Genomic DNA, 18749 nt, shown 5'->3' on the forward strand with positions numbered 1-18749 from the left:
ACGGGGCCAGCTTGGGCCTGGAGGTGACTTTGGCCAAGAATATCTGTGCTTGGCTGGGGTCCATGGGCCATGCTGGGAGCCTTGAATCCCTGTCCCTTCTCAGGGCCTGGGTGTGAGGCCCCAAGATGGCCTGTGGGGAAGACTCTGACAGGGAGATGGGGCAGTCTGTGGGAGTCAGGGATCCTCTCTCCTCAGGCTGCCTGACGGCTGGGGTAAGGAAGACCCTCATAAACCTGGGGTTCTGGTCTCCACTGCCCAGCCTCTCAGGCCTCTCCCTATCACTGCAAAAGCCGCAGCCTAACCAAGGTCAGGGGTGGAACTCCTAGCAGACACTTCCTCTGCTCTTACCCCATGGGCCTCAGAGTCCCGGCTGTTGCCTCGTCCTGCAACAGCTGACCTTTGTGGGGTCAGGAGCCAGGGAAGTTAATAACCACTCACTGAGTCCCTGCTCTGCAGGGTAGGTCAGGGCCTTCATGGGGGTTATTTTATAATCCTAAGAGGCAGGCAAGGACTATTATCCTCCCCATTTCATGTGAAGTGAAGTGAAGTGAAGTGAAAGTCGCTCAGTCGTGTCCGACTCTTTGAGACCCCAAGGACTATACAGTCCCTGGAATTCTCTAGGCCACAATATTGGAATGGGTAGCCTTTCCCTTCTCCAGGGAATCTTCCCAACCCAGGGATCGAACCCAGGTCTCCCACATTGCAGGCAGATTCTTTACCAGCTGAGCCACCAGGGAAGCCCGAGTATACTGGAGTGGGTAGCCTATCCCTTCTCCAGCGGATCTTCCTGACCCAGGAATCAAACCGGGGTCTCCTGCTTTGCAGGTGGATTCTTTAACAACTGAGCTATCAGGGAAGCCCCCATTTCATAGATGAGGAGAATAAGGCCCAAGAGGTTATGTGGTTTGCCCAGAGCCAGAGAACTGGGCAGTGGCAGGGCTGACCTTTGACCACGTGACCCCACAGCCCTGACCACTCAGCCCTGGGGCGACCCTGGCGAGGGGCTTGCAGGGCCACTGCGCTAACATCCCCTCCCCTCCCAGGCAGCTCCTCCCACAAGCTCCAGGAAGGCCTGGGGGCTATTGTCACCTGCCCCGCCAGCTCCTCCCGGCTGTGCAGGTGGTGGACGCGGCCCCCACTGGGGAGGGGGAGGCGGGGCTGGACCGGGCAGAGGGCGCCTTGGGAGGCTCTCTTTGGCACAGCTCTCAGCACCTGTGCCAGCATCTTGGCCCAAAGGGGACGCGTCCCCTCCCCCCTGAGGACTGGGAGTTCCTCCGTTGTCCCTTCCTCGAGAGCGGGGTGATGAGGTACTGCTGGGCGCTGTGTGAGCCCCCCGAAGCCCACCAGCAGTGCCCCGCCCCCTCACTACGTGGCAGCCCCATGCCTGGCCCAGGCCTCCGCTCTGCAGGGGCAGTGCGAGCCCAGGTGAGGAGCCAGAGGCTCAGAGACAAGTCACACGATGTGGAAGTAGCAGAGTCGGCTCCGAATCCTGATTTCTCCACCGCCTGTGCTCTATAAGGAGTCACAGAATGCTGGAGAAGGGCTCTTAGTAGTCATCTAACCCACTCGCTGGGGTGGGGCAGAGGAGACCTGTCCAAGGTCACGCGGCTCGTGAGTGACAATGAATTTAGTTTTCTCATGACTCTCATTATAAACGTGCTGGTCTGCTGCCACAAATCCTGCTGGTTCCAAGATAAACAAAACTTGCATTTGAGATTGTGGTAGCCTTTTTTTAAAATAAAAACAAACACGTATTTGAGGCAAGTGCCATCTACTGCAATAGGAGACCCACAAAGGGTATGAACGCTGAGGCCCCCGCCACCCCCCTCCGGGGTAGACAGTGGCTGGTGCCCAGGCGGCGAGCTCAGTGCCATGTCTTCTCAAGGACGGGAAGGGCAGGGGCTTCTTGGCTGCCTCTGTGGCAGCCTCTAAGTTCAGTTCAGCTCTAGTGTGGAGCTGGAGTAAGAATTGGGCATTGTGTATTCATACCAGCGTGAGTCTTCCAGCAAGAGACCACCCAGCTTGGGCGAGTTTCTCTGCCCTTTGGAGCATCCACGTACTTACTCATCGGTAAAATGGGATGGCAGGACCGTCACTGCAGAGGATGTATCAGGGTCAGTCAGCAGGGAGGTAGAGCCCCTGGTACAAAGGGTGTGGACAAGGATGAGGATGAAGACGGGGCGGGCCCAGAGCAGGGGAGACACCGAGCGTGCAAGCACGAAGGCTTCAGGGAAGCCCTACTGAAGGGAACTAGGTTGTTCTGAACCTCGAGGCCAATGTTCACCACTCGCTTACTGCACTCCCCTCCTGACAGGAGGGGAAAGGTGGTGGGTTTTGGAGCCTGATGGACCTGGGTTTGAATACAGGCTCAGCCACTTCTGTGCAGTGATCACCTCTGAGCCTCCACCCCTTTCTCTGCCATCCAGACTAGAGCCACTAGCCACACACGACCATTTAAAATTCAGAATCCAGCTTGGCCACGCTGGCCACATTTCAAGTGCTCAAAGCCACATGGGATGGTGGCTCCCACATGGGACGGTGCAGGATAGACCAGCTCCATCCTCAGAGAGAGTCCTGTTGGAGGGGGCTCACCTGTGACCTGCACTGGGCGGGGGGTGGACACCTGGCTGGGCCAGGGCAGAGGGCGGTAATGGACGCTCAGCCTGTCCCTCCTGGGGGACTCCGGCTGAGCCCCGAGTCCCCTCCCTCACCTGGGCCAGGTGTGCCCTTCCTTGCAAAGTGAAGGTAATGCCGGGTCCAGCTGCTCTGACTGCGTTTCTGCTACTGACTTCCCATGGGACCGAGTGATGTCACCTCCTGAAACCTCAATTTCTTCATCTGCAAAATATTCATTCAAGCCCTTCCAGCCTCAGGGCGATGCTGCCCAGAGTCAAGCAAGCCAATGACTCCAAGTCATGAAGTCACTGGGGGGACCAGAGCATCACAGGGCAGCGTAGCGAGGTGGGGAAAGACTCCATCTGGTATCCAAACCATCTCACTAGCTGAGGACCCTTAGGTCCTCAGAGGAGGCTGCATCTGAATTCCTTCACTGGGAAAGGGTAACCGTGAAGATACTGACTCTATGCTTTCACGTTGCCGTGAGGACGGGTGACACAGATGGAGGTGATCTGACAGCAGCAGAGTGCTCCTCAAGCGTAAGGCGTTACAGGTCCGCTGCTCTTGCACACCCCAAGGGCGGCCCAGTCTCCGGGCCAAGGACCTGCCACCTCCTCTCCTTTCTGTGCTCCACGGCCCCTCCCCTCTACCCACTCCCCACCCACCCCAGGGCTCTCCTGCTCCAAGCCAAGAGACCAAGTTGGCACAGAAATGGGTCGAGATGACCTATTCTGCTGATGTCAGGACAAGACAGCGAGCCCACTGGGGCCAGCTTCTATCCAGGAAGTGTGCTTGCCCCTGTGACCCGTCCCTTGGGCTGTAGGATCTCGCTCCAGGTGGCCCTGAGGTACAGCAGGGAGGAGCAGCAGGAGCGCGGTTCCAGGCATCCAGACCCCAGCCCTGGGCTTGCTGCTCTCCAGTCTTACATAAGGTGCTCCCTGGACACCAGACATCAAGGAAACGGGGAACGGAGAGACGCCAAGGCCAGGCCCTGTCCTCCAGGGACTCTGTCCGGCTGGCCCTCTTTTTCACCTTCCACTCCCCCACAGAAGTCTACCCTACTTGAGCTTTGGAAGCACCCCGTGGGATCTCTGCACTGGCGCAAGGACATCCCCAGGCTTTGGGTCTCTTGATGAATGGTATCATTTTTAGGGAGCACTTCCTACATACCATGACCTATGCGTGCATGCAAAGCCACTCCGGTCATACCTGCCTCTTTGCGACCCTGTGGAACGGAGCCCACCAGGCTCCTCTGTCCATGGGATTCTCCAGGCAAGAATACTGGAGTGGGTTGCCACGCCCTCCTCCAGGGGATCTTATCAAATGCAGGGATCGAACCGGTGTCTCTTAGGTCTCCTGCATTGGCATGTGGGTTCTTTACCACTAGCGACACCCGGATGACCTATACCAGAATCTCACAGGTGTTCCTTTTCATCTCCACGATTACCTTGAGATTCTCATTACCTCCAGTTTACAGAGAAGGAAAACAACCAGGAATAGACATGCAAACATGCCCAAAGCACACACCTATCAAGGGACACAGCAGGGATCTGAACTCAGATTTGAGCAGCTCTACAACGGGCTCTGAACCACTGCAGTCTCCACTGTCTCCTGATCCTGAGTTCTCAAAAACAATGACTGCTGTTCTAGGAAACACTGCCTCCTTCAGGATCCCAGGATAAGAGGAGAGATGGGGAAGGCAGAGAGGCTGTGAGGGGGGAGGTACCCTCACACACTCGTGCCCGACCCCAAGCTGGGCTCAGCGGGAGCTCAGACAGGGCCTGGATGGTCCTCTGATTTGAAGGAAGAGCCCCGGCTGAGCCATCAAGGGCCCACTGAGGACTGGTGACACTGTGAGAAGTAGCAGGGGCCCCTCAAAGTGACAGTTCCTAGACCTCAAACGATCAGTCCCAAAACAAGGCAAAGGGCATGACTCCTGTTGCTACCAGACACATTTCCAGCTGATAAAAGCAGAGTTTCTGGCCTGGTTGGCTGTCTCAGGCAGGAGAGACAGAGGGGGCGGTCAAGGAGAAGGCAGGTCAGGGGATGCGGTAGGTCTATGACTGTCCAGGTAGCCCTGACCAGCTGCCCAAGGGCTGAGAAGCTGGCGGCCTGGGTCTCTTCTGGCTAACTGGGTGTCAAGTAGGACATGCCTGGATGTAGCCTGGTGTTTAGGAGTGAACTCTGGGCTGCCTGGATGGGAGCGGGGCTTGGGGGAGAATGGACACATGTGTATGTACGGCTGAGCCTGTTGGCTCTTCACCTGAACTATCACAACATTGTTAATCGGCTATACCCTAATACAAAATAGAAAGTTTAAAAAAAGATCGAGCTCTGGAGTCAGGCAGGCTGGATCACGTCCCAGCTGAGCTGCTCGCTGGCCATGTACCCGTCAGGCGGCTTTCCTGGTGTGGGTGTCCTTGCCTGAAATGTGGGGCAACAACAGCCCCTACACCATGGTGCTGCGGAAGTAAAACTTACATGAAGCTCTCCATCCAGTGTCCGTCATGTGCTGAGCACTTACTAACAGCAATTATTAATTATGAGAGCATTTCTGGAAAATATTAATCCCCCACCACCACCAGTGAAAAAGACAAAACTGAAAAATAAAAAGGAGACAAAGGAACATGCGCTTATGGGCATTTAGGCTGCGCATCTGCACCGGCTTGCTGCTCTTCATCCTTGTTTCTCATACGCAGCGCTTGCCTGGCCGACCAGGTTAGCAGCCCCATCGGAGCAGGCATCACACACTGTCTTAGCCTGTTGTTGCTGTTGTCCAGGCATGTTGACCATGTGGTGTCTGACTCTTTGCGACCCCGAGGGCTGCAGCACACCAGTCTCCCCTGTCCTTCACTACCCCCGGAGTTTGCTCAAACTCACGGTCCACTGGGTCAGTGATGTTATTTAACCATCTCATCCTCTGCCACCCGCCTTCTCCTCCTGCCCTCAATCTTTCCCAGTATCGAGGTCTGGGTCCTGGTTCTTCCCATCGGGTGGCCGAAGTATTGGAGCTTCAGCTTCAGCATCAGTCCTTCCAGTGAATATTCAGGGTTAATTTCCTTTAGGATGGACTGGTGTGATCTCCTTGCTGTATTAGCAAGGCTGATCCATCCTCAACCTCCACAGCGTCGGGCATGGGACCATATACGCAGTAGGACCCCACAGGCTCCAGAACTTCAGCTCGAAGGACACCTGCTGTGCCAGCCTGACTGTGTGTGTGTGAACAGAAAGGATAACACACAGTTCTTGCCCTTGAAAGGGTCACAGTTTAGCAAGGGAGGATCTCAAGTCATCCTGTGACAATCTACCAGTCCCATGCTCCCACGCCCACGCGCTCCTACCTGGCGTCTCTCTCACCCCCACAGGCCTGTGTGCACACACACACGTCCCCTTGGCTCCCTGGGCTCACAGGCAGCGCTGGCCGTGGCCTGTCTGGAAATGTGGGCTTTGGTCTGAACTCTGCATGGAGCACAGAGGTTTCAAAATGGAGTGAGAAGCTCTTTGGTCCTGGGCCGGCCCCGCGGGCCCGCTTCCCCACCCCCTGTCTGTTTTTATCAGACCCTCCTGATGGCAGGTCTGTGAAATCTCTCCTGGAGGGGGACTGTGGGTCCCTGGACTGACCTTGTCCTGATGTGTTTGATCAGCTGTTTCCGGCCTGCACTAGGGGAACCAGTGCACGCAGAGCCGGCAGGAGTGGTGTTTGATCAGAGCAGCTGGGGAGCTCTGGGCTGGGCGAGCTGCTGTCAGCCTTCTGCCTGGCTCTTCTCAGAGGACAGAGAGAGGAGGATGCCCTGATGGACCCGCCCATAGGTAACCGGGACGGGGTGGGGGCCCACTCGCTGGCGGTGGGGAGAGGCGGAAGGTGGGTCCTGCCTGAGAGTGTGAGGGCAACTGGAGGGGCTCTGCGGGTCCCTGGCTGGGCAGGAGGGGCACCCGCCAAACTCCCAAAGCTCCCTATCTGGTGCCAGGCGTGTGGGAAATACAAGTGTCCAGTGGACGTGGGACCAACGCTCTGGTAGCACCAGGTGACAGAGCAGAAGGCAGGACAGACGCACAGAAAGGCCCGGCGAGCATTCACAAGAAGCTGAGCTCGCCGCCCCCACACCAGGCCCCCCAACCATGTCCTATTTCCTCTCTTCTCGGTAAAACCGTGAGTCCTGGAGTGCTTCCCAGCAAAGGTCTAGGGCAGGCATGTGGAGCTGTAAGTTCTTTCTTTTTTACCCAAACACGTGCTTGAGTACCAGCTCGTGCAAGGGAAGATGAACAATGAATCTGAGAGCTCCAGAGGCAAGGCAGAACGGCCGGACACCATCGCATCCTCGGTGTTTCTGCTCCCCGCCCTCTTGCTGGATGCGTGCCCACCAGAGCTCGTCTGTGCCCTTCCTCGGACGGGAGCCCTAGGCTGTGGAGCCAAGGAGCTCCGAGAATCCCGTCTCCTTCCTGGCAGGTCCTGTCCCCCTCTTATCGCTGTCCCCCCTGGCCTGAGACAGAGGCTCTGGATTGTTGTCTATAGTGCTGCCTGGGGAGCTCCACAGGCCCGTCTGGGTCCGGGTCTGGGTCTGGGTTTCCCCTGCCCTCTGCTCCAGGCCCTCCGTCTTAGGGCATTTCCTGCCCTTTTCTGCCTTCTTCCTTCAGGTCCAAGTACTAGAATCAGGAACAGACGTCATCTATGAAGCGTCTGCACCATTTGGGCATTTTACAGATGTTGACTCTCCCCCTCCAGCCATGGTCAGGAATGACTCACCCAAGGTCACAGTCAGTTGGGAGCTGGGGCTGGGAAGCTGCACCACGGCTCTGCCTCCAGCAGCCGACCCCCTGGCCCAGACTGAAGGTGACGACACCGCCGGGGAATCGCTGGGCCCCTCTCCTACCTCTGCTCAGCCACTCCTGACCCAGAGCAGCACTTCACCTCCGTACGCACTCACCTCCACGGCCAGAGCCCAGCTCCTGGGGATACCCCAGGATCACTGCTCCAGACATGACCGCTGGCTCCAGCCCCTCTCCCCAGACACACTGCTCAGGCAGAAGGGCCTACATCCTAGAGGCCTCGTGGGCTCTGGGCAAGGGTCAGGACTGCCCCAGACGTGAGCAGAGACCCCCTACCCCCGCCTCGGGCGGGCCTGAGCTTAGGGGGCTGCGGGGTATGATGGCCCCGCCTTCCCCGCAGAACTCTCACTGTGGAAATCATGAACATCCTGTCCGCGTGTCTACCTCTCGTTTCCATGTTGGCTGCCAGCAACGTGACATTTTCAGCTGTTCACCGCGAAAGGTTTCTGCTTATTTCACAGTTATCTGCTCAGCACTTTGCGCTTTGGGGGCAGTTGAGGTTCAAGAGATAAATGGAAAGTGGTGGGTGTTCTCAAGATCCCCAAGGATGCAGAGACAGAGGGGAAGAGGTGAGAGGTGTAAAGGGGCAGGAATGAACGCTCTCCCCAGTGCTGGAAAATGTAGGGAACGGCTGACCTGTATGTGAAGGACTTATTAATAACTACTACAATTTTCAACACCAAATTCATTAAATCCAGGCTTTTAATTAGAACTACAATTCTGTGGGGTGAATACAATAATTTCCTCTATTTGTGAATGAGCGCTGGGAGGAGGGAGCTTAGAAGAGGGTAAGGATCTCACCAAGGTCACAGAGTCACAAAGTGACAGCGCTGGGATGTGCTGAGGCTGGTCTCTGTAAGCTGGACACCAAGCCTGCTCCCTGGGAGCAAGGGCCCAGGAAAAGGAGACTCCACCCGACAGGCGAGCTCCTGGCCGCCCCCAGGCTGCGCTCACACGGTCCGCGGGTTCAAGAGCCCCTTGGAAGGCAGGCCTGTCCAGCCTGGTCCCATCTGACAGCTGCCCGCAACCACAGAGAACACGGGTCTATTATCACAGTCCATTTGAAACTCACACAGCATAATTCTTTCCAAAGTACGTATTTTATTTATATAGAGTAGTGCAAGTTGAATGCGAATTAATGGTCTGTAATCGTTTCAACAGCATCCTGTGCTGGCTAGCTGCCCTCACCACGGGTGGTAGCCGGTGTGGCTGGCCTTTGTAAGGCACGTGATCAAACATTTCCCCGATTGGAAAGAAATCTAAATTAGCCCAGGGGATAATTTTTTTTTTTCTTTTTTCCAACAATGTCATCCCCAAAGCACAACGTCTTCTCCCTTCCTCCCAGGCCGAGTCAGAGGGGAGCAACTTTCCGACATCTTTCTGGCTGTGCTGCTGAGCTTTGGGCCCAAGTCCTACCAGCCCCAAGGTTTTCCATGGCCTCAAGACACTCCCTTTGACCCCAGATCATTCTTTCGTGCCCACTTTCTCCCTGACTCCCCAGAACCCTGGAACACACTGGGCCCAGTGGAGCTGGGCAGGGGCTGCTCTAGCCCTCCTGTGATGAAAGCACCCCAGGACTTTCTCCGCCGCTGCCCAGCTGTCCACCCCAATTTCACAGCGACACCGCTTGCCCCTGGGACCATTCTGTGTAAGGTTGGCAGTTCCCCCAGCCCTTGGTCCATTCGTAGACCTCGGGGTGTGAGATGTAAACAATCCCCCCGCCTCCAGTGCTAATATGTAGTGAGCCTATGGTATGGCGGCTGCAGCGGCGCCTGGGATAGAGAAACTCTGGGCCCATCCTTTCTCCTTGGTGCTAGTTATACCACTGGCAGAGAATAGGCTCCTGGTCTCCGTGTGCCCTTGTTTGACTGGGTCTCTCCTTCGCCCTCAGCCCGCGGCCCTCAGGACTCTTCTCCAGGGGATGAAGCTAAAGAACACTCCTTGGTTGGGGAGGGGGGCGCAGGGAGAGTCAGACAGCTTCCTCAGAGAGGACTTGAACCACCAGGGGAACCTGCTTTCACACCGTACACTGTGGTGCTTTCTGGGCTCAGAGTTTCCCAAATGAAAAGCTTCTGAGATGGAAGAGACAGGCTTTATCAAATAAACAAGTATAGACCATTGTCTCTGCTTCACTCCCTTTCAGGCTGTTCACACACTTGCCTGGGCCCATCTTCCCAGGGCGGGCCTCGCTCCTGAGCATCTATTTGCTGTCTGCCTTACTCACCTGTGACGAGCAAACACATTTCCATCACGGATCCCCCACTGTTCCCATGGAGTCAGACTCCAGCCTGGAATCTGCCTGCCCTTTCTTCCTCACCAGGTGCTTCATGAGCTCTGGGATTAGAGAAGGGGGGGTGGGGGTCTCATGAATAAATCCAAGTGTTCCAAGAAAGCCCACAGACTCCTGGGTACCATGGCCAGTGGCCCAAGGTTCAGCCCTGAGACCATCAGGGCAGCAACCCAGCAGCAAAGGCCACATGAGAGCCAGGACGTGGACAAAGGGACCCGGGTAGCAGCGTCCTCCCTGGCAGCAATCCAGAGAGTCTCGGGCAGACAGAACTAGGAAAGTCTTCCTACAATGGGATCCATGCTTGGGGGTCTCCAGGGAGCAACGGTGTAAAAAGTCACTGTTGATGCGGCATATCGCAGAGGTCCGCTCAGAGCAGAAACGACACTCCAGCTGGACCTTCCCCTCGTGCTGACCAGAACTAGCACGGGCCTCCTGCTCCCGCTGGCTGGCCGTGCTGGGGTTCAGAGTGCAGCTGGCGGCAAGGCCCGCTTCCCTGCCTGCTCTCGGCAAAGCAAGCTGCAGGTCCGGCAAGTCTGAGGCGAAGGAGCATCCTGCCTCCACCGGGGTCTCTGTCTGAAACCTGAGAAAAGGCTGTCTTGGTGCTCGAAAAGGATTGGAAAGTTGGGTCCAAAGTTTACAGCTTTCTTTATTCAGAGGACTTTTTTAAGAAGAAAAAAATCACTTTCCCCTACAGGTCCCCAGTCATTAATTTTTACATTTTTTCTTTTTTTGGCTGGAAGAAGTTTTGATGCTGCTGCGATTCCCAAGTAGCCGGGCCTTCTTATCTGCCAGGCTCGGCCTCCACACCCTGCAGGTTGGGCAGCTCCATAATTTCACTGGGGTTTTATCTGGTGCCAAGCGGAGGTTTGGTGTCATCTCGTCACTTGCTGATCAAGAGCAGTCCTGGTCTGACGGCTCACGGGGCTGAGAAAACTTAAGAAGACAGACAGCCCTGGCAGAGGCAGCAAGGGCCTCACAGGGAGGCCAAGTCTTAAAGGTTTGAGCACCATCTTCTGGTCAGTCATTGGCCTTTGAAAACTTCATTTGCTTCCTAACGGGAAGATCCCTGAACTGACAAGCTCAAGCGATTTGCACAGAAAATGAGCACGCGGCTGGAGGTGGGAGCGAGCTGCCGAGCTGCCTGCAGAGAGCGGGCCGGTGGTGAGGGCCATACTGTGGCCCTTCCAGCAAAGAGTGATGGTGATAAAAGGACCGACTGTGACTCGAATCGACCCCCCCCCCCCCTCTCCGCTGGTGTCTGGTGATGTGAAATGTGCTTAGAGAGAAGCAGTGGCCTTGTCTTCGGGTGGCCTGTATCGTGAGGGTGAGGGATCAGACGGGGTCAGCCGCACAAGCTGGCAGGGAGCCGTGCTGGGCGTGGACACGCTGCCCTCGCAGACATCAACCTTCTGGCATCAAGGAAAGGAAGATAAATGCTAGCCATTCCCTCTGAACGGCGGGAACCTATATCTATCTAATTGCACTTCATAATGGATTCCACAAACCATTAATTATCGGATTATATTTTGGGAACTGAAGAAGAAAAAAAAAGCTTTGTGAAATTCAGACTCCAGAGGCCTGCTGGCCAGCACTCCCCATGGCAGCCGGGAAGGGCGCTGCGAGCGGGGCTACACACAGGCAGGGGAGACCGGGGCAGCAGGAGGAACCGCGGGCCGAGGCCTCCAGGCTGGGTGGAGGCATGAGGCTTTGATTAAGGAAAGGGGATAAGGACACCACGGAAACACTGTGGGAACCAGCCTCCAGTATAGAACACCATGAGGAGTTTCTGGGAGGGCAGGCGTGGTTTGCAGCTACGTGGCTTCACACTGGACACCCGCACGGCTAAGGGAAGGGCCGATGGAACTGACGGGGTGGGCCTCGGCCTGGAAATGAGGCCTTCTTGACGGGCATGCTGTTACCAGGCCTACGGCTGCCATGCAGGGGGCTGTGAGGATGCCAGACATGAGGAAAGGGATCCTGCACGGCCTGACGGTGCGGTTCTCTTGCTTTTCAATGGCCAGAAGGCCTTGGCAGCGTGTGCTGGCCCACTCCGCGGGCCACGGTCCCACCTGGAACTGCCCCTCCACATACTGCGAGCTGCCGGCGTGTCACACCTGTGCCTCTGACCACCGGCCCTGGCTCCACTGCTCCTTCAGCCTCTGTTTCAGAAGCCTCGCTCCGCCTGCAGGAGGACAGGGTCACAGAGGCCGCCGCAGGAGGCCTGTGAGGAGCAGGCCTGCCGGCCACGGGGGGTGGTCGTGTTGGCTGCCAATGACTCAGAAGCTGGTTTTATGAGAACAGCCGTGCTTCTGCCCTCTTCCCAAGGGAGACCACTTGGGTTGGTGCGAAGCTAAGATGCTCAATACTGTGCCAGGGAGGAAGGGCAACAGGCAAGTGTGGAGCTTTTCCTCCACTGCACACGCAGGACCCCCCCTCGCCATGAGCAGCCACTCATTTGGCCTCCCCACAGATCAGGGTCACAGTCCCGTCCAGCAAGTCCTCCACGGTCACGGCCACGAGCTCAGAGCTGGTCTGGGCTGTCTGTGCATCCGGCAATGTCACGAACACCTGCGAGCCAGCAAGCTGGGTCTCCTCCAACGTGACCACCTGCTCCGTCGGGGCCACAGGCTCTGGGGTCTGGATCACCTGCAAGGGAAAGACCGTGAGGCAGCGCTGGGCAGTGTCCACAGCTGGCTCCCCAGAATTTACATGGTTTTCCTCTCACGCTGTAATGATGGTATTTATGTTTTCACCTGAGGAGAGCAATTACATGTGCCTAATGGGAAGAGGCAAGTCTAACACACCCGTGATGCAAAAGAGAAGGCAGGCAAACAATTTAAATAACTCTGTGTGCTAAATTGCTATAATTTAGCTCAGTGCGCCATCTCAGGGCGCCCGGACTCTGTGATTACACACCAGTGAACGTGGGCTCGGTTTCTCACACTGGTTTTCCTGTCTCGGGGATTACACCACAGAGCTAAGTGCCATGTGAAAGGAATGCTACTGAACGAAGGTGGTTCGTGTCATGCTTGGACCAGGGAAACAGGGACGGCTGACTGGAGCCTCGGCTTGCCGTAGGTGGCGTGTCTGGGCCTTGATCAGGCGGAGGGCCTCACTTGGGAGGCTAGGTGGCTACAGGAGGAAGAACAGTTGGGCGAAACGTGGCTTCTGTCAGCTCCCCCACGCAGCTCCCCCAGCTAGAGGCACAGGCTTCTACAGGCCACATGCACCCCTTTCAGATGGGCATCAGCGCTTAGAGATGGCGTCCCCATCACCGGGAGAACTAGTCTGCTTAAGAGCACCTGCTTCCTGCCTGAACCTCAACCTTCTGAGCCATGGAGCTCGGAATAGCTGACGCTGTTAATGCGGAGCGCCCGCAGAGGGCTCAGCCACCCTGATTCCCGAGGGGTGGCTGAGAGCGGAGAGTGTCCTCCTCTAGACAGGAACGGAGAGACGGGGACGCCAAGCTCAGCCACGTCTCTGCTGTGAGAGGGAAGAGGCTGACTGTGATGCTCAATAAAAAATCATCTAGGACAGCAGCTTTCAAATTGTCATTTTCTTTTAGCAACGGACTCTTCTCTGTTTCCCCCCTGCAAAGGACATCTTACCAAGAACCCTAATATATATATATTATATATATATAACATATATATTTATATATATATATAAATAAATAAAAGCAGAGCTGGTCTTGAAATGGCAGCACGAGCAGCACCCAGAACCCTGGGCACCTGCCTTGCCCTCTGCTCTGCACAGAGGCCTGCAGGAACTCAGCTAAAGGGACTGCTCAACGGGACGGGATGGGGTGCAGCCCAGCCAGCTCACAGGCCCTCTCTGGTCCATCTGCAATTTACTGTCAATCAACAGAATGGAGCTTCATTTCCTCTTCTGCCCACCCTCTCTGGAGAAGATGGGAAGAACAGTAAGAGTTCCAGAGACAGAAAGAGGGGTGTGAGCAAACACAGCCTTGAGACCGAGAAGAGGCGGGTTTTCCCCCAGAAAAGCCCAGACATTCAAACATGCTCTGAGCCCAGCCCACAGGGGCTATCAAGCTTAGGGCTTTCAACCAAAGGAGCTCCCAACCGAGAGTTCACCCACCTCCTCCCAGGGTTCCTGCAACTCTGACCACACCCGACAGTGGTCCGCAGAGGGTGAGTGAGGGTGTGAATGGGAAGGACAGGCCCAGGTCATTCTGCTTTTAGAATTCTTTTTCCAGCCTCTCTATACCCAGGGGCCGTATCACAGGCAGCCACCAGGTGGTCCAGAGAAACTTCTGCAAGATCCTCCTGGCCATGAAGTCATCACTTACGGGGCCCCTTGGGAGTCCCAGGGAGAAAGGCCAGCTGTCTGAAGGGGCTGCCTCCGGAGAAGCCTCCAGACCCCTGGGTCCGCAACCCCGCATCCAGGGCCCCACAGTCACCTGCACCATCTGCGACTGGGCTTCAGCGCCCAGCACCTTCGGGTGTTCAGACTCCAGGTGGCAGTCCAGCTGGGCCTGTGAGGTGAAGAGCTCCCCGCAGAGCTCACAGGGGAAGGTGCTCTCCGACTGCTTGAAGTGCTCCGTGGTGACGTGGTGCTGAAGGGCCCCCGGGAAGCGGAAGGTGGCCGCACAGTACAGGCAGCGGAAGGGCTGCGACCCTGCAGGAGGGGGATGGAGGCGTGGCTGGGGCAGCCAGAGCGGGGTGGGGCCGGGAAGGGGCGGGGCGTCCAGGGGCAGCTCTTCAGCTTGTGTGGGGCCTGGAGCTTGAACAACTCGGAGAGGTCTCTTTAGGAAAATGAGTGCAAATTTACACAAACAGGATTAGGGGCAGAGCTTTGGAAAAGTCCCGCCAGTGACAGGCCCCAAGTCCAGCTTCATTAGCATCCGATTCAAGCTAAATCTGCCTCTGCCAAAGCCTATTATTCATTCATTTAATGGTAATGATGCTATTTTGTCACTTTTAACATCTCTGAAATGGGATCAATGACAGCTACTGCTGCTGCAAGCCGTGGAGGCCGGGTGTAACTGTCCACAAGTGCCTGCGCGCGCACGCCTGAAGGGGCAGCATGGAGACCTGCAGGATGCTTGTCCACTGCCTGAAAGAAAAGCCCTGAGATGGCAGCGGTGCGTGTTTCTAACTCACAGGAGCCAAATGTGAGTTAAATGAGAGGTCAGCGTTGGACGGTCAGCTGCATTCCCAAAGCAGGAATCAGAAGAGACTAGCTCTACTTTAATGCTCAGGAGACCAAAACCGCAGGCGCTACCACGCGCTCCCTGACTGGCGCCCTCGATGGCAGAGGACAATCCTGTGTGGGATAACACGCATGCCAACAATCTCACCTGAGCGCTACTCTGGGAAGCTGAGTTCTTATGTTAATCAACTTACTTAATGGCAGACAAGAGTGCATAAAAATCTACATCAAATTGAGCCCAGAGCAGAATTTAGGATAAGCAGTTTTTCTAATGGTTTGTTAAAAATGGTGCCTTTTAAATAACTGGCATTTAGGTTTGATGGGACAGAGCAGGAACGCTAATCACAGGTAATGCGTAAGATGCCTCCCTGTGCAGGGCCTGGAGAGTGTTCTGTGCACTAACATGTTCGGCTCTCACAGTTGCCCTGCAAGGTAGGCAGTACCGTCGGCCCTGTGCTGTAGCTGAGGCACAACTCGGCTGTCCCTTGGCCTGGGCTGCGCAGCTGTAAGGGCACGGGGAGGGGAACACCCCGGGCCGCCCTGCCCTGGGGCGCCTCGCGGGCACCGACCTGAATGCTGGCACTTGATGTGGACCTGCAGCAGCGCTGGCGTGGGGAAGAGCTCCTTGCACTGGTCACACTCATGGAACTTCACGTCTGCACGGCGCATGAGCAGAGGCATGGAAAGAACGAAAGGAAGACTCTCGCAGGCTGGGCAGTAACGGGGCCGGGGCAAGGGCGCATAGTAGCGGGCATCTGCCAAGTGCTAGGAACCCGACACCTACACTAAGGGCTGCCCCAAAAGGTCGTTCGGTTTTTCTGCCCGATGTTGGCTGCTGGCCAATCCAATACACCAGCGAAATGAGTGGTAAAGAGCGCCAGAATGCTTGGATGTAAAGGGGATTACTGCAGAATCAAAGGAGGAAACACCGGGTGCTTAGCGACATGCCATGCGCTCAGGAAACCCTCCCTGAGTGTGAGCTGCTGTCACTATGCCCCTATTTACCGGCCACACAGGTGTGAATAATTGCCCTTCTGAAGAGAAGGAAATGGGTTCAGAGCGAGGGGTCACTTTCCACGGTCACACACTGGAGTCAGGATTCCCACCCCGGCCTGCGTGCCACCTGGGGACGGCGGGAGTCACGCTGCTGGAGGTTCCAGGACCTCTGCTACTCAAGCCAGTGTCACGGGTGGACTGACTGACGTGGTGCCCGCGGGTGTGCCGGGGCACGACAGGGGGTCACCGAAGCACCCCACGCTCCAGCACGGGGAGGAGCAATTTGGGGCTGGAGCCCAGGGCCCTAGGCCACCAAGCCCCTCCCACTCGCCAGCCCCCGCTCCCTGTCCGGGGCACCCCAGCTTCACCTGCATGCTCTGTTTTGATGTGCTTCTTGTGTTCAAGCGTGTTGGAGAAGGTTTTGTCACAGGAGCTGCACTGGAGGGATGAGAACTTGGAAGATCGATGGTTCTGAGCAGCAAACACGTCTGGGTGGTGGGTCCGATTGTGGTACCACAAGCCGGACAGTTGCTGAAAGGAATGTGGCAAGCGTCAGGTCTTAAATGTTCCGGCAAGCTGGAGGGTTCACAAAGACTCAGGAGAGGCAGGCGCTCCCAGGGAAGCTTATGATCTGGAGTTCCACTCTCTTTTTTTTAAGGAGTCTACTTGAGCAAAAATTGATTTGAATATAGCAGCACCCAGTCTTAGCAGACACAAAGGAGCTCCGAGGAGTGGGGAGTCCAGTTAGTTAGTCGACCTGGAGTCTCACTCTTACCCATCACCATGAGCGCTGACAGGCGAGGGGAGGCTGGTGTTCATGGGAACAAGGTGCCCGTGTATTTACTGAGGCCACTACAGGGCAGGGCTGGGCCCTTCAGAAACACAGCCTCACAGTAAGTCCAGGAGGGAGGTGCTAGGCTCTCTGCAGTGCCCAAGGTCACACGATTAGCAAACAGAAGCACCAGGAGTCACACCCTGGCCTGCTGTCTCTTGGAGGCCCAGGGTGCAGCCGGGAAACCTTCTGGAGAGAGGCTGCTGTGCCAGCTCCGAAAGCCAGTGTCCCTTCTTCCCAGGTACCGGAGCGGTGCTGTGACACTCTCCCCACAGTTCCAGGGTTTCCTAGAGACTCAGCCCAGGTCTCACCCGGCTCTGCAAATCCAACGTCTCAGCACAAGGCTCAGAACAAAGCTACCTGTCCATTTCAGTTGAGCTGAAATGAGCTGCTGGGCATCTCTCTGCACCCAAATGTTACAGATGCCAGCAAGGGCCATCCTCTGCTCTGTGGTCTCAGAGAGCGTTTCATAGACGCGGTTTCTTTTTAGATCCATAGGGGGTTTCACTTAATTACATAGCAAACTCTAAGGTAAAAAACCAAAACAAAACAGAGCTCTTCCCGAGGAGTTAAGGAAAAAGAAAAAAAAAAGAAACCCACAAAACACCAGTAATTCTGCTAAACAAGATAATTCCAGCTATTGTCATCCTCACATCCCTTGACACACAGATCAATAGGTTCCAAAGAATGTTGAGTATCCGGGGGAAAAGCAGCATTCAGTACAGGACAAGGCTGAACTCTAAGAGAAGGAGGGCAAGGACTCTTGGCTCCAATAAAAGCTCCTAGCCAGCCCCACTCTGACCAGTCACAGCAGAGGAGCTGGGTAAGCTACGAGCTGCATGCTTCGTGAGAGCCAGCCCGGTCATATCCTGGAGGCCAGGGGTGTCCCACAAGCCGCCAGCCCCGGGGGGCCGAGGGAGACCAGAGGGAGGGAGGGTTGTGGGGGCCGCCGGGCGGGCTCCCGCGGGGGCCAGGCTCACCTGGTAGGCCTTGTTGCAGATCCCGCAGCTGAAAGGCTTCCCCCCGACGTGGGTCACCATGTGCCGCTCCAGCATGGATGGGGCGCTGAAGATCTTGCCGCATGTCGGGCAGGGGTGGTACTCCTTGGAGTGCACCTCGTGGATGTGCTTGCGGTGGTCCTGCAGGGTGGGGAAGCTCATCCTGCACTTCTTGCAGTCGTATGGGTCTTCGATGTCTGGTGGGCGGGGGAGACACCACAGGCAACAGTCAGCGAGGAGCGGCAGGCTGTGTACAGTTCCAGAGGCAAGACTGCTCAGAGGTCACGCGGGGCCATGGAGCCAAGGGCCGGAGTCACTGCATTTACCGTGCAGCCACTTTCCACCCTCGTCCTGGGGCGGGGGTGAGGCTCCTCTGAGGCTTCTGGACCAAGCACCATTTAAAGACTGAGCATTTAAGGACGGATGCTGAAGCTGAAACTCCAACACTCTGGCCACCTGACGCAAAGAACTGACTCATCTGAAAAGACCCTGACGCTGGGAAAGATTGAAGGCGGGAGGAGAAGGGGATGATGGAGGATGAGATGGTGGGATGGCATTGCCGACCAATGGACAGGAATTTGAATAAACTCCGGGAGTTGGTGATGGACAGGGAAGCCTGGGGTGTTGCAGTCCACGGGGTGGCAAAGAGTCAGATACAACTGAGCAACTGAAATGAACTGAGCATTACTTTGCATCTTACAAGTCAAACTTCATTTTACTGTTTTCCAGGAAGTATGGCTCTTCCCTTCCCCTGACAGTGGGGGTTGCTGTGAAGTTTTCAAATTCTCTACAGAGACTACCCACACATCACTCCTGAAGCATCACTACTTCCTTTGCGGTCAGTAGGAATGTCAGAGGAGGAATGCGTCCTTGATCCCCACTTTAGATTCAATGACAGAAACATTTTCCTAAGCTGTGTCTACTAAGTGCCATATGACGGGTGAGTTTTAAGTGCCCTCCATGCCCTCATTCACTTAACCCTTCCAATAACCCTATGTGCAGATGCTGTGATCAGTCC

General features: G+C 56.1%; 1 protein-coding gene across 8 annotated transcripts in view; it reads right to left on the reverse strand.

The window, feature by feature from the left end:
• Positions 1-10359: 10359 nt before the first annotated feature.
• ZBTB40 (zinc finger and BTB domain containing 40) overlaps positions 10360-18749 on the reverse strand; it is a 76560-nt gene continuing 68170 nt past the window's right edge. For 7 of the 8 annotated variants that reach the window (XM_069579097.1, XM_069579096.1, XM_069579098.1 and 4 more), the window contains 5 exons: positions 17714-17928; positions 16270-16432; positions 15475-15561; positions 14154-14371; positions 10360-12379 (listed from right to left, as the gene is read on the reverse strand). In XM_069579097.1, coding sequence (XP_069435198.1) covers positions 12185-12379; positions 14154-14371; positions 15475-15561; positions 16270-16432; positions 17714-17928 — 878 coding nt within the window. In that variant the 3' untranslated portion in view covers positions 10360-12184. The remainder of the gene's footprint in view (positions 12380-14153; positions 14372-15474; positions 15562-16269; positions 16433-17713; positions 17929-18749) is intronic. The other variant, XM_069579100.1, reaches the window with a different exon arrangement.

Source organism: Ovis canadensis, chromosome 2, assembly GCF_042477335.2.
Source record: "Ovis canadensis isolate MfBH-ARS-UI-01 breed Bighorn chromosome 2, ARS-UI_OviCan_v2, whole genome shotgun sequence".
Classification (NCBI taxonomy): domain Eukaryota; kingdom Metazoa; phylum Chordata; class Mammalia; order Artiodactyla; family Bovidae; genus Ovis; species Ovis canadensis.